The sequence below is a fragment of the Leptonychotes weddellii genome, chromosome 5 (assembly GCF_054177405.1).
Source record: "Leptonychotes weddellii isolate Sample4059 chromosome 5, ASM5417740v2, whole genome shotgun sequence".
NCBI classification, from domain to species: domain Eukaryota; kingdom Metazoa; phylum Chordata; class Mammalia; order Carnivora; family Phocidae; genus Leptonychotes; species Leptonychotes weddellii.
In genome coordinates this window covers 106,181,154-106,196,743 of record NC_138373.1, presented here as the reverse complement: position 1 = coordinate 106,196,743, position 15,590 = coordinate 106,181,154, and the positions used below count along the sequence as shown (strand labels likewise).

The following is a 15,590-nucleotide window of genomic DNA, read 5'->3' as shown; positions in this document are numbered from 1 at the left end:
CAATTACATTGGAAGCACAGAAATCTAGCTGGAGGATGAGCATGAGTGGTGGGAAAATGGTAAGAAATCCTCCTAGCCAGGACCCAAAGACAAGCAGGGTGCAGATTTTTTTGTTCATGATGGTGGTGTAATGAAGAGGCTTGCAGATGGCAACATAACGATCAAAAGACATGGCAGTGAGAAGAAAAAATTCAGAAACACCCGTGAGGATGAAGAAAAATAGTTGAGCTAAGCAATTGTTATAGGAAATGGTCTTGACATTTGTAATGATTGCCCCCAAAAATCTGGGGATAGTAACACTGGTGAATGTAATTTCTAAGAAGGAGAAATTCGCAGGAAGTAATACATAGGAGTCTTGAGATGACAGTCTATCCAGGTGAGGATGATGATGGTTAGGTTTCCAGTGACACTTAACACATAAGCCATAAGTAAAAAGATAAAGATTGCAACCTGAAGCTGTGGGTCGTCTGAGATGCCCAAGAGAACAAACTCTGTAATCATTGTATGGTTTCTCATACTGCTTTTTATTTTCTTTAAGAAAAATCTACTGTTGAGGGGCACCTGGGTGGCTCAGTTGGTTAAGTGTCTGCCTTTGGCTCAGGTCCTGATCCCAGGACTGGATGGAGTCCCGCATCAGGCTCCCTGCTCAGCGAGGAATCTGCTTCTCCCTCTGACCTTCCTCCCCATTTGTGCTCTCTCTCTCTGTCTCAAATAAATAAATAAAATCTTAAAAAAAATTAAAAAAAAGAAAAGAAAAATCTACTGTTGAGAAACAAAACAGAAAGAAGGAGTATGTGAATAGGAATTGAAGATTTAAAGATCTAAAGGTTGATTTTTAGTTCCAATGAAATGAAGCAATGGAAATTTACCTGTATGCATCTTTGCAATATCCACTAAATTCCATTAAAGCAGGAATATTTTATACATTCTCTCTTGATACGGAAAACTGTATTCACATGTCTATGTTAAAAGTTCTCTCATGAGTGCCTTTACATAACACCTGTACCTGTAACCAAATTGTCTATATATGCAATATATGTCTTAATTGTGTTTCTACTACATTTAGTAATTATATTTAGATTTACATATTGAGATGCCATGTTCGTTTCCAAGATTGTGTGCTTTTAGGAGTGAAATATCTAATTTTGAGTTTTAATTGTGAAGCCATTAAAAAACTTCATTGTTTTGCAAGGCTCTGATGGAAATTGAAGACCCAATCACAAATCCAGAGCTTAATAATAGCTGTAATTATTTTATTCTTAAGATGCATCTTTCAAATGTGCTCCATAGAAATGAATGTGTTTTGTTTCTTTTTTTTATACTTTTTTAATGTGTTTCTAATCACAGAAATATAGGAGTAGAATTATCTTGGTTGTAAATAAAAGTAAAGGTCTTAACTTACGGGAAAAAAAGTGAAGCCAGAGATATTAATTAATACTCACATGGATAGACCTATGTCAAGAATATAGTTCCTACTACATATTGATCCATTTATATCATTTTTATGTTCTTTTTGTGAATTAACAATCAACTGTTTTTTAACTATATTCACTTGGTCTTTTCACTCTTAAACTTGTTTGAGAAGAAGAAGGAATTCATAAAGGAGTTTTTTAATGCCAATATATCTCATTACCTTCTTTCTAGAAGCCAAAGTAAGTAGAATAACGAAAATTCTAAGATTTACTTTAGAGAAACTACAAATTGCTAAACTGTGGTCTATATGGCTTTTACCTGCGTTGTTCTCTCTTTATCTTGGCAACCAGCATTTTACTTGTGCTGTAAGTTCTCAATAATATTTGTTGTTCTTCTTTTTATAGCATGAACTGGACAAGTGGTAGGTGACAAGTGTCAAAGTTGTATTGTACCTTACTTTCCTTTTTTATTTTTTTTCTGATGATCAGCATTGTCTTCCTTTAGAAATAGACACATTTTTGTGACACATTTCAGCAAAATTGGCATATCAAAAGGCAGAGACTGTTACTATATTTTGAACAAACTAAAATATTAAAATATAAAATTAAAAATAGTAAATATGTTAAAGTGATAATTTGGGGATCATTGCAATGTATTCCAAAAATAACCTTTTGAATGGGAGAAAGATAAAAGTATATTTATTGACAAATACAGAGCATACTTACTTTCTGATAAGTCTAATGATTCCAGACAGATATATAATCCCAGATTTTTAAAATTTGCTTAAAATATGAGAGGCAATGCCTTCATAAGCTACTTCTGGGGACTTTTTGTCAGGAGTTCACCCTTCCTCTATTATGTAAAAGCCTCTCACACAGGGAAAATGCAACTTTGATTGCATACAAGTTTTCTTTTCTTTTTTTTTTTAAAGATTTTATTTATTTATTCATGAGAGATAGAGAGAGAGGCAGAGGCAGAGGGAGAAGCAGGCTCCCCACGGAGCAGGGAGCCCGATGCGGGACTCGATCCCAGGACCCTGGGATCATGACCCGAGCCGAAGGCAGACGCTTAACCGACTGAGCCACCCAGGCGTCCCACATACAAGTTTTCTACATCCTTTCCTATAAGTAAAAGAATTTCTCTTTATCTCTTTTATCTTTCCATATAAACATAAACATTGTTCTAACCTTAATTTTAAAAAGCTACTAATTGTAACCCTGAGAGTTTTTAAAGTAGATTTCTAGGGAATACTGCTTCATGACTGAAAGGTAAACCATTTCAAAGCTCTCTGGGTAGGATGAGGATTGAATACTATCCAAAGATAAAACACATTTCCCTTCTCTAGTCACTGTGTAAATGAATGAGAGGCCAGAATAAAGAAAGGCCTGATGCAAGAGAGATGGGCCTAAGAGGTATACTGCTGTCATGATGTACTTCTTCCAGGAGCAAAACAATATAGTGAGATAAAAGCAGAAGGGTACCTACCGGTGTAAAACCAATCAACCTAGTTTCCCCTTGGCTGTATTTAATTTTTCTAGTATGCCCATGGCACTCGGTCTTCACTCAGGAGATACTTTACTCTCAATTCCTTTAGGGTTCATTAAATACAGAGCTGAGCTCCAACCCTTCATTGAGAGTAGCACTCAGGTTTTATTCATTTATACATCCCTATCAGCACAAAGAAGAATGAATGAATCAAGAAAGAACTGTAATATTTTTAAAAATCAGAAGGGTATTTGAAACTCCGTTTTTAATTTTTTAGTGTTAAGAGTTATATAGACTTAATGCCATGAGAAGTATGTGTCAGAGAATCAATTATCAAATCAATAGTATATAATGACAGATGGAATGGCCCTTATGTTTCTAACTGATCCTCCAATTGCCCTCACATCTTCAAATTAACCAGTATTAAATATTTACATAATATTTTATCAGAAATTTCATTCACAAACACAGTCATGTTCACACACTCAGAGAGCAAATTTTTTAATACAGTAATGCAATTTTACTATAGAAAATATTTGGCAATTTTTCTTTTTTTTCAGTTAACAATATGTAATGGGTATCATTCCTTGTCAACTTATAAAGCTGGGACTCATCCTTAAAACAAATTCATAGAATACCAGAGGAAACTTCTAATAATTTAATAATTTCATTATTTTTTAAGATTCATGGAATTAGCTTGCTACCAATTTCACATCATTAGCTAAAATGCTAAGTCCATTTTTATGCATTCATTTGCATATATGCAACTACTAGAATAAAATATATATGAGTACCACCTTTTGATAGATACTTCAAGATTTCCTTCCTACAGACAAGAATGAGCCCTTTTCATTGCATCCTAGCCATCACAGATGTTAGAAATCATTTCCACATTTTATAAACAGAGAGACAAAAATGAAGCCACAATTCACATAATGAATTGTCATAAAGTCCAGATAAAAATTCCCAGATTTTGAGGCTACAGAGACCCAATAACTTTGCAAACTTTCAAAATCTATTCAACCTTTTTATCAGTTTCTCTACTCATAAAATGAGAGGGCTAGTACTCTTAACTCATAGGATATTGTAAAGATTAAGTGAAATCATGAATGAAAGTCATTCACTCTCACATATGTTCTTTTCCTTGCCGGAAGTGGTTTCTTTGGCATCTCAATTCACTTCTAATCATTCATCAATGCTAATTTATTTGTTTGTTTGTTTATATTGAGTATAACTGACACACAACTATTAGTTACATTAGTACATTAATTACATCAGGTGGAAAACATAATGAATTTACAAGTTTATATATTATGCTATGTTCTCCACAAGTGTAGGTATGATCTGTTACCATAGAATGCTATTGCAATAGTGTTGACTATATTCCTAATGCTGTCTGTTTTATTCCTCTGACTCATTCATTCCATAACTGGAATGTGATCTTGAAATAGTGTACTAAATAGTGGGGGTAAATTGAACAATAAATAAAAATAAATCTCATGTCTATTTTTCAAAAAAGATTATTTTTAGAGAGTGAGAAGGAGCATGAGTCAGGTGAGGGGAAGAGGGGGAGAATCTTCAAGCAGTCTTCTCACTGAAGGCAGATCCCATAGGGATCAATCCCAGGACCCACTGGAACATGACCTGAGCTAAAACCGAGTCGGATGCTTAACAGACTGAGCCACCCGGGGCCCTGGCATCTCATCTCTTCTAAGTTGCCCTCAACACTGATATCACACTTTGGGCAGAGCCAGTGAAAAGAGCGCTAATTTGCAATTTCTGAGACTCATCTTGGTTATTTTCAAAGTATCTGCATTGAACTGTTGCCAACTCAACATCACATAATACTTTCTCAGTTGTTCTCAGTGCTGTGGAGAAACTGGGATGTTATTTCTGAGAGTTCTCCTCCCTGTATTTTTCTAGTTTATGATTTGTCAGTGAGAGGCCTTGGTGCCAAATTTGGAAGTTGGAAGGGAAGCAGAGGATCCTGTTCTCCAGTTTGTAGCCAGGCTGGTGCATGCAAGTTAGATTCATAGTGGATTTTCAAAAGTATTTGAAAACTACCAACTTTACTGCTAAGACTATTGGTAGATGCTTTCTCAGAAATAACTGAGAGTCACTATGATTTCCCATTAAGCTTTCTGGAAGCATTCTCATAGGGCTTCAACATGCGATCTTTGGTGTTACTTTCCTCAACATTCTCTCTGGTATTCAAACTTTTCCTTCCATGGCTATCTCTTTCATTATTTTTAAAAGCTATAATTCCTCCATTATCTCCTTTCTTTCCAGAGTGCTTACAGAAATCCTACCTTCACCAGAACCCTGAACGATATAGGATCCATGCTGTAAGAATTTGCAAATTTATGATTTCTTATAATTACAATATTTTGTCATTCCATATATAATTGGCAGTATAGCCTTAAACCAAACATGCTGTTTCATGAGATGTTAGCAAAGACAGGAGGTAAGACAGTGTACTACTCCACAGCAACTCTTTGTGGGTATAAACCCCAAAAGTTCAAGTGAGCTACTAACACAAAGGAGAAAATAGGTTGAGTCTTGCAACATGCTGCATCAAAAAGGAGAGCAGAAGATGTTAATTAGCAGTTGGGATGAGATGCCAAAAAGAGCAACAAAATAGTGAATGGTGTTCCTCTTCATGTATCCTTCTTACTTTCCTCTAAAGACAATTCCTGTAATTCCATAATTCCAACTGCCATGGAGAATGGGAATTGAAGAGTTGAGTCACCAAGGCATAGGGGAATAACCCCCCTGCCCCCAATTAATTTTCCTTTGGCAGACACTTACTTCAGAAGGACATTATGGGAGGCTACAGGCTTTTAGGGACTGGCATTTCAGAATATGGTGTGTACTTGATTATTATACTGATCAAAGCAAATGATTCAGTCTTGTAGAGAGATTCTTCATAGAAAAAGAACACCAACTTGTGGGAAGTGGGGAGGGAAAGCTGACTAAGACAAAAGGATGCCAGAGATTCTAAATTTGCTAAATCAAATATGCTAAATTTAGATTTGGCCAAATTGCATTAGCAAAAAGGGAAGACCATAAGGATGCACACAATAAAATGGGTGAATCTCCAAAATATGACTGAACAAGAGAAACCAGACTTCAACATTCGCAATTTGTGATTTCTTTTATAGGAAATTCCAGAAAAAGCAAAAGTAATTTATGTGGCCAAAAGACATCTGTGAATATCTGAATCCAATAGCAGATATGGAGACTAGAGGGAATGGCTCTGAAGAGGCCAAGGAAATTGTTAAGTATGATGAAAATATTCTATATATGCTTTGTCAATTGTCCAAATTTGTTGGATTAAAATGATTGCATTTGCTTTTGTGTAAGGTAAACTTAATATACTTGTTTACATTGACACAACTAGAATGTATCAGGAATTTTTAATTTATAAGTGGTTTAAAATATGGAAAGATCCCCAAACACAGAAATAAATAAATTATACCTTGAATTTCTTCCAAGGGTCACTGTCATTGGTATAAGTGATTTTGACCAAAGTCTGGTCAAATTATTTCTACACAGAACAATAATTGATAATATTTGTAAATACTGTATGTTGCAATCAACTTCTTCCAAACTCCTGTTCAAGTTGATACTTTTCGACCCCTTCCTATGCATCACAAATGTTCTTAATGGCATCTGGAGTTTCCAGAAAATTTTCTATTTTCTTTACCCAGATCCATTAGAGAAATCAGTATCCATGGTATCTCTAGCCTTATGAAATGCTTTTCTTAAATTATAAGTCTTGAAAGTCAGAATTACCCCTTAATCCATGGCCTATAGAATGGTGGTATTAGCAGTCATGAAAACAACATTAATAATGTTGTACATCTCCATCAGAGCTCTTGATTGGTCAGGTGCATTGTCAATGAGCAGCAATATTTTGAGAGGCATCATTTACTGAGCAGTAGGTCTCAACAGTGAGCTTAAAGTATTTAGTAAACTGTGTTGTAAACAGAGGTGCTGTCATCCAAGCTTTGTTACTCCATTTATAGAGCACAGGCAGAGTAGTGTTAGCCTAATTCTTAGGCCTAGGACCTTCAGAATGGTCAATGAACATTGGCTTCAATTTAGAGTCACTAGCTGCCTTAGCCTTAACGAGAGAGTCAGCCTAGCCTTTGAAGCTTTGAAGCCAGGTATTGGCTACTCTTCTCTAACTGTAGAAGTCCAGGATGGCATCTTTATCCTCTATAAGTCTTTTTCATCTATATTGAAAATATGTTGTTTAGTGTACCACCTTTGTTAATTACCTTAGCTAGATCTTCTGGATAATTCACTTCAGCTACAACATCAGTCCTTGCTGCTTCACCTTGTACTTTTGTGTTATGGAGTTGGCTTCTTTCCTTAAACCTCATGAACCAATCTCTGCTTGCTTCAGACTTTTTTTCTGTAGCTTCCTCACCTCTCTTAGGCTTCATAGAATAGAAGAGAATTAGGGCCTTGCTCTGAGTTAGGCTTTGGCTTAAGGGAATATTGTGGTTGGTTTGATCTTCTATCCAGACACTAAAACATGCTCTCCATCAGCAGCAATAAGGCTGCTTCATTTTCTTATCACTCATGTGTTCACTGGAATAGCACATTTAATTTCCTTCAAGAGCTTTTTCTTTGTTTTTGTTTTTTTTTTCTGTTTTTAAAGATAATTTATTTATATGTTAGAGAGACAGAGAGAGAGAGTGAGAGAGCAGGAGGGAGAGGGAGAGAGAATCTGAAGCAGGCCCCACACTGAGTTGAGAGCAGGTCACAGGGCTGGATCCCACGACCACAAGATCAAGACCTGAGCTGAAACCAAGAGTTGGACACTTGAGCAACTGAGCATGCAGGCACACCCAAGAACATTTTCTTTGTATTCACAACTTGGCTAACTGGTGCAAGAGAGCCAGATTTTGGCCTATCCTTTTGACATGACTTCCTCATTAAGCTTAATCATTTCTAGCATTTGATTTAAAGTGAGAAATATGATTCTTTCTTTCACTTGAACACTTACAGGCCACTTTAGGGTCATTATTTAGCCCAATTTCAATACTGGTGTGTGTGTCAGGGAATAGAGAGGCCAGAAGAGAGGGAGAGGGGAGGGGGAACAGCTGGTCAGTGGAGCAGTCAGATTAGAGTTGCTGTCTTATATGGGCAGTGTTTATGGTGTTCTAAAAGGATTACAATAGTAACATCAAAGATCACGAACACACATCACCATAAAAAATATAGTAATGATGAAAAAGCTTGAAATATTGTGAGAATTACCACAATGTGATAGAGATGAGCAAATGCCGTTGGAAAAATGGCACCAATAAGCTTGCTTGATGCAGGATTGTCATAAACCTTCAACTTGTAAGTAATGCAGTATATGAAAGTGCAACAAAGCAAAGCACAACAAAATGAAAATAAACAAAATATACCTGTACCACATTTTGTTTATCCATTCATCACTTGAAGGTTATTTGGGTTCGATCTACTTTTGGGCTCTTATGCATGATGCATCTATGAAAATGTGTGTTGGAAGTTTTTGTGTGAACATATGTTTTCAATTCCTAGAAGTAGAATTTCTGGGTGATATGGTAACTCTATATTTACATTCTTGCTAAGCTGCTAAACTTTTCCAAGTGGCTGCACATTTTAAATACCCAACAGCAGTGTATGAAGGTTTCACATTCTGTACATCATCACCTGTTTTTCTGTATAATAGCACTTGTTATTTTTTGTGATATATATAACCAACATATATGTACACACACACACACACACACACACAGAGGCAGACACACATACACATACATATTATAACTGTCTTTCTGGCTGTAAAGTGGTACGTCATTGTGGTTTTTACTTACATTTTCCTAAATACTACTGTTCTTGAGTTCTTTTCATGTGCTTTTTGCCTGTTTGTATATCATCTTTAAGTCCCTTTGCATATATTTTGTTGAGTCTTTGTTTTTTTTATTGTTCAGCTGTGGGAGTTATTTTATGTAAATTTAACCAAGGAAGTGCAACATTGTACCAAGAAAATAAGAAAATTAAAAAACGATTAAAGAAGTCCTAAATAAATAAAGACAACCTATGTATTGGAGAATAGACCTGATATTGAATTAAGATGGTAAAAGTTCCCAAACTAATCCACAGATTCAAAGTAATCCTTATTAAATTTTCAGCTGTTCTTTTTGCATAAATGAGCAATTTGATCCTAAAATTCATATGAACTTGCAAGACCCCGTAATAGCCAAAACAATATTGAAAAAGAGAAAGAAAGTTGGAAGAGTCATGCTTTCCAATTTCAAAACTTAATATATAGATACAGTGATAAAGACAGTGGGATACTGGCATAGCAATTGAACAGTAGCTCAAAGGAACAGAACTGAGAGTCCTGTTGTAACCCATACATTTATTGTCAATTGATTTTTAAAAGTGTGCCAAGATTATTCAATGGGGAAATAATAGCCTTTACAGCAAATCATGTTGTGATAATTATTTTCATGCAAATATGACTTTAATCTCTACCTGAAACTACACAAACATTAACTCAATAGAAACCAAAGACCTAAATGTCAGAGATAAAACTAGAAATTTCCTAGAATAAATGGTAGGTATACATCCTTGCAACTTTGGATTAAGCAATGGTGTTTCAAATATGACACCAAAAGCACACACAACAAAATAAAAAAGAGAAAAATTTGACTTTGTCAAAATTAACAATTCTCTGACCAAAGGACACTATTAGGAAAGTGAAAAGACAACCCAAAGAATGAGGAAAATACTCTCAAACCAAATCTAATAAGGGTCTAATAGTTTTTAAAGAGCTTATTGGAAAGCTTTGAGGGCCTTGAATATAATAAAATGAACTTATTCCCTTGTAATTACCTTAGAAAAGAAGATGATTAACAGTGTTGGCTTAAAATAGTAAAATAAGTCAGAACACAAACCTGAACTTAAATTGTTTTCTTCTCAGAGCCACATGGATAAGAGTTACAGCATTAAATACCTTAATGATTTTTTCACTCATATTTCTCCCCAGATGGCATATTATACCCAATATGGAACTCTATATATTTCAGGGATTTCTTTGTAGGTCCTTCTTCTTCTTCTTTTTTTTTTTTTTAATCTGACAAGATACCAGTAATACTGCCTTGTTTAAAAGCATTGAATATATAAGGGAGAGTGTGCACAAGTGGGCACAATGAAGGTCTAAGGAAGATGAAACTCATTAAAAAAATTTTTTTTTCATTTATCCCATATATCTAAATGTTCAACCATTCCTCTCAGTTTGTTTTCCTAATATCTGTGGAACCATTTCCTGGAGCTTCAGATTCATTGACACTATTGCATTTCAATTCTCAAATAACTCTTTTAGTTTAAAACATTAGCCATTTAACTTGTCTTCCTGACTCCAACATCCAAAAACCCATCCTCAATAAATTTAACATAGCAATCTTAATAAAATAAAAATTAGCTCACATAGGTTTTTATATTAAAAAAGAAAACTCTAATAGGAACCACCTATGTGTTTCTATACTGTACTCCAGGTAAGTTAAAAAGACATTTTAGGGGGGCACCTGGGTGGCTCACATGGTCAAGCATCTGCCTTCAGCTCAGGTCATGATCTCCAGGTCCTGGGATCCAGCCCTATGTCCTGTTCCCAGCTCAGCAGTGAGTCTGCTTCTCCCTCTGCCTCTTCCCCTGCTTGTGTTCATTCTGTGTGTTTTTCTCTCTCTCTCAAGTGAATAAATAAAATCTTTTTAAAAAAAGACATTTTAGGGATGAGAATATTGTCTTTGCTATTATATAAGCCAAGCAGGTGTGTGATTCTTATTCACTCCAAATTTTCAGGTCTCTTGATGTAATAGATAAAGTTCTGCTACATTTTAGAACATACGAGCTTTTTATGACTTGAAGCCTGACTTTTTTTCTTGCCGTGTTGAAAACACTTGAGTGACATTTGAAGAAATTTCTAGAGTCCCAGTGGTAGTGCCTGTTGTTATATTGATGTCTATATAATTCCATAAAAGTTTTATGATGAATATTGATTTAAAATCATTTTTTTGAGGAGGTCAGTACCATGTTTTGTAGAGTAAAAGATATTTCACATTTGTGTTGATAACTCAAGAGAATACTCATACTGTAGCCTGAAAGGAATGCTAATCACAAGAAGTAGGAGGGAAAAGATGCATTGTGGTGAAAGGTGTGGTTAAAATATTATGAGGTAAAAATATTATTAGATGGATTATTTGAAGAACAGATTAAGTAAACTTATAAAATGAGTCAAATTTTTATTTACCTTTTTATCTAAGATTTTAAAATTAAATTTTCTCTTCATTTTTTGAAAAAAGAGAAAATCTTTTGGAGTATATCCTTGAAGGCTTGTTTCACTTGCTGGTTTCTGAGAGTGTAAATGAAAGGATTTAATAAAGGGGCAACCGAGGTATAAATAACAGTTACACCTTTGGATAAAGTCACCCTTTCCTTCGCTGTTGGCTTTATGTAATTGAAGATACAGCTACCATAAGTAAGGGAGACTACGATCATATGAGAAGAACAAGTAGAAAAAGCCTTTGTTCTTTTCTGAGCAGAGGGGAGTTTTAGAATGGTTTTGATAATACATGTGTAAGAAAAAATCACTAAAGGCAACGTGACCATGAGATTTACAAGAGATAAGACAAACGAAAGCAATTCCAGTAAATGAGCATCAGTGCAGGAAAGCTGCAGCACAGGGGAAGTGTCACACATGAAATGATCAATTTCTCTGGAAGCACAGAAATCCAGTGTCAGTCCCGAGGCCAGTGGTGGAAACGAAAGCAGAAAGCCAACTGTCCATGAACTGAATAGAAGTTGGTAACACACTTTGTTGTTCATAATGGTGGGATAATGTAGGGGTTTGCAGATTGCTACGTAACGGTCAAAAGACATGGCGGCCAGTAGGTAAAATTCTGTAATTTCTAATAAGAGGAAAAAGAATAACTGAGATGCACAACCATTGTAGGAAATTATTTTGTTTTTAGTCATGATGCTTATCAGATATCTGGGAATACAGACTGTTGTCAGTAAAGCTTCCAAGAAGGAGAAATTTTGGAGGAAAAAATACATGGGAGTCTTGAGGCTGTTATCTAGCAATGTAAGAAGGATGATGGTTAAGTTCCCCATCACACTCAACACATAGTTTAGAAAGAGAAATATAAAAATCACAATTTGCAGTTGTGGGTCATCAGTAAATCCTAGGAGAATGAACTCAATCTCTCTTGACTGATTTCTCATTTCAGACTTGAGTGCTATTAAATAAACATAGGAAAACAACTTCAGAATTGGAAATAAGAGGATTTTTACAAAAGCTACAGACAGAAAAAAAGTAGTCAGAAATGTAAAGAAGTTTAAAAAATTGATCCAATTTAACAGGATAGATGATACTTAAAACTATATCAACCTAGGTCGCTCTGTGTTCCGTTTAGTGCAACAGTTATGATAACAACACTACTAAATTTTTTCTTTTTTCCTGTTTGAACTTGAAAGATCATTTAAATTTTAGCTGGTCATTTCCAAATGAGGTGAATTCTCTTTCAATGTCTAAATAGAACATAGGCTTGACCTTAAATGTATTTTCTATGTATAGCTTAAAAATTATTGGAAAAATTTTTTGTAACATTCAGATGATTAATAACAATGTCTATATGTAATGTTCTTCAAAAATTCTTAGCTCATTAAAACACTTAAAAATTTGTGAAATATGGAAATAATGACAGTTACATATTATCTCTATGATTGAAATATTCTGATATATACCATTATTTTGTCCTGATGCAGTACTTCCCCATTGTTCCTTTATCTCATTTCACTTAATTATTATTTTTTGTTCATTTCAAACGTTAGTCGTCTCATATCAGTTGCATTTAATCATGAAGTTTTGACTATTACATCTACATAAAAATAGAAAAGTAAATGACAGTTCAAAAGTCAGTGGATATTACCTGACTTTTACATGTGGGAATGCTTTCATTTGTGATCTAGATATTTAGTGCAAATTATAAGTGACTTACCATATCTAGAATACATTGATAAAATTTTCCCCTTATAGGAATATGGTAGAAACAGGGGTCAAAAATAAATGGTGAATATTCTCCCTCTGATAAAATTATTAAAAAAATCAATATTTTAAGAGGAAAGTTAATTGCAAAGCTTTTCTGTAGAAGGATTCTAAAAACAGATATGCATTCTGAAAATTATATTCATCTGTTAATAACTTTCACTTCCACTGATACTCATTAAAATGACAGGACCCAGATGTTACAAATAATTAGAATCCTCTTTCAGGCCAGGTAAGATTCATTTTCTGTCTTCTTTTCTCGTATATTAAGATGAAGGTAAATGTCTCCCAAAAATTCTAAATGAAAATGTAATACTTTAAATGAAAAGACATTTTGGGAAAGCCCTCATATGAAGGAACCCAAATTTTGTAACAAAGAATTCTTGCTTCAAATTGTGCACTAACAAAAGGCACAGTTTTATCACTTTGCTCATAAGAGACACAGGGGATTAAATTAAAAAAAAAAAAAGAAGAAGAAGAAGAAAAGAAAAATAAATGACCCCTGGAGACTCATATCAGGAATATCAGTTATGTGAAAAATAAAACAACAACCTAAACAAACAAAAAAGGGAAGGAAATAAAAACTGCTGTGAATTGCTTTAAGCACAAAACTGAATTTCTTTAACTACAAAACAAAACAGATATTCTCCCAAAAGAGAACTAGAAATAATTTAAACTCTATACTGAATGCCAACAAGAATTTCAGATATTCCACTGCCCTGGGACAGTCTGACCATTTCTACACATTAAGAGGGTTTACTCAAAAAGGAAACCTCTTTCTTGCTTTCTTAGTCAATGTTAGGAGGATTTCATTAACTTGTGACCTATGTCCCAAATTGGAGTCGTAGGGCAGTACTTAAATGTTTCACTATTTTTTAAATTTTGAAACAATGTAAAATATAAAGAAGAAAACCAACAAATAACCATGAAGATGATTATTTATAAGAAAAAAGAATATTCTACTAGATAAGCATGATATAACCATTAGTGTCAGGGCATTAACATTGGTACATTATTAACATGTACTTCCCCAGTGTTATTTAAGTTTCACCAGTGACTAAAAGTTTTCTTTATAGAAAATAATCCAATTTAGAATTATATGTTAATTTAATTACCATAATTTTTAGTCTCCTTTAATTTGAAAAATTCTGTAGTCTTTCCTTAAGTTCAAGAATATTGATTGAAAATTCTTTTTTTCTTTTTTCTTTTTCTTTTTCTTCTTCTTTAAATTAACTCTAGGTACCTTTTTAAAAATTTTAAATCCAGTATAGTCTAAATACAGGGTTATATTAGTTTCAGGTATACAATATAGTGATTCATCAATTCTATACATTACACAGTGCTCTTCAAGATAAGTGTGGTCTTAATCCCCTTCTATACATGATCTATCCATCGATGTAAGTAGGGTGTGAAAGTCTCCTACTATTATTGTATTACTATTGATTAGTTCTTTTATGTTTGTTATTAACTGCTTTATGTATTTGGATGCACCCATGTTGGGTGCATAAATGCTTACAATTGTTATATTTTCTTGTTGGATTGTTCCCTGTATAATTAATTAGTGTCCTTTGCCTCCTTTTACAGTGTTGGTATTAAAGTCTATTTTATCTGATATAAGTATTGCTACCCAGCTTTCTTTTCACATCCATTTGCATGATGCATATTTCTCCATCCCCTCAGTTTCAATCTGCAAGGGTCTTTACGCCTGAAATGAGTCTGTTTTGGGCAGCATATAGATGGGACTTGCTTTTTATCCATTCTGTCACCCTATGTGTTTTGATTAGAGAGTTAATCCATTTGCAATCAAAGTAAATATTGATAGGTGTGCATTTATTACCATTTTGTTACTTGTTTTGTTTTTGTTTTTGTAGTGCTCCTCTGTTCCTTTTTTTCTTTTCCACTCTTCACTCATGGTTTGCTGGCTTTCTTTAGTTATGTACTTGTATTAGTGCTCTTTCTCCCAGAAAAACAGTCTGATGCCTGTGAGGTGCACATATTCTATGCTGTGGCACCTTGAAAAGCAGCAACCAGGTTATCCCCCCTCTGCCACTCGGCAGAGGCCTTGGTCTCTTGCCAATGAAAGGCTGTTTGCTGACACTCTCAGAGTATTTTGTCCTTGGAGAGGATATATACCCTCTTCCTTATGTATTCCAATAAGAGGAACTATCTCTTCCATTGTGGCCCCTGAGATCCCTACACCCACTTTGTGCACACTTCCGGGCCAGAGCCTTCCTTCTCACCAGGAGAGGAAGCTACAGCTCTGCTCTGTGGAAAGTCTAGCACTTCCAAATGTTCAGAGTTTGTGCTACACTCACTGTTTACAAAATATCTGTGCCACTCAGTTCCCCCGGCTCCCCATTCTGTGGTTTGAGAGGTTTTCTTCCCATTCTGTGATCTGAGAGGTTTTCTTCTTGTGGGAACCCAGTGCCTCACTCTTTCAACCCCTCTCCCCTCTCTGTCCTTTCTCTCCCTGTGGAAAGAGTTCCCTCCCCTCTGTAGCATGGCAGCTTTTCTCTCCCCCAATTCCCTTTCCTTCACTTGCCATCTGTCCTGCTATCTGCCTCCAACCACAGAAACCCTACTTCAAATTCTCAGATTG

The 15,590-nt window shown here is 34.9% G+C and overlaps 1 protein-coding gene and 1 pseudogene across 1 annotated transcript; both read right to left on the bottom strand.

The window, feature by feature from the left end:
* LOC102749319 (olfactory receptor 6C3-like) overlaps window positions 1-592 on the bottom strand; it is a 2,864-nt pseudogene extending 2,272 nt beyond the window's left edge.
* A 10,637-nt stretch (window positions 593-11,229) lies between these two features.
* LOC102749019 (olfactory receptor 6C6-like) lies at window positions 11,230-12,168 on the bottom strand. The gene has a single exon (XM_006728727.2). It carries the CDS (start codon window positions 12,166-12,168, stop codon window positions 11,230-11,232), a length of 939 nt encoding a protein of 312 aa, XP_006728790.2.
* Window positions 12,169-15,590: the final 3,422 nt, after the last annotated feature.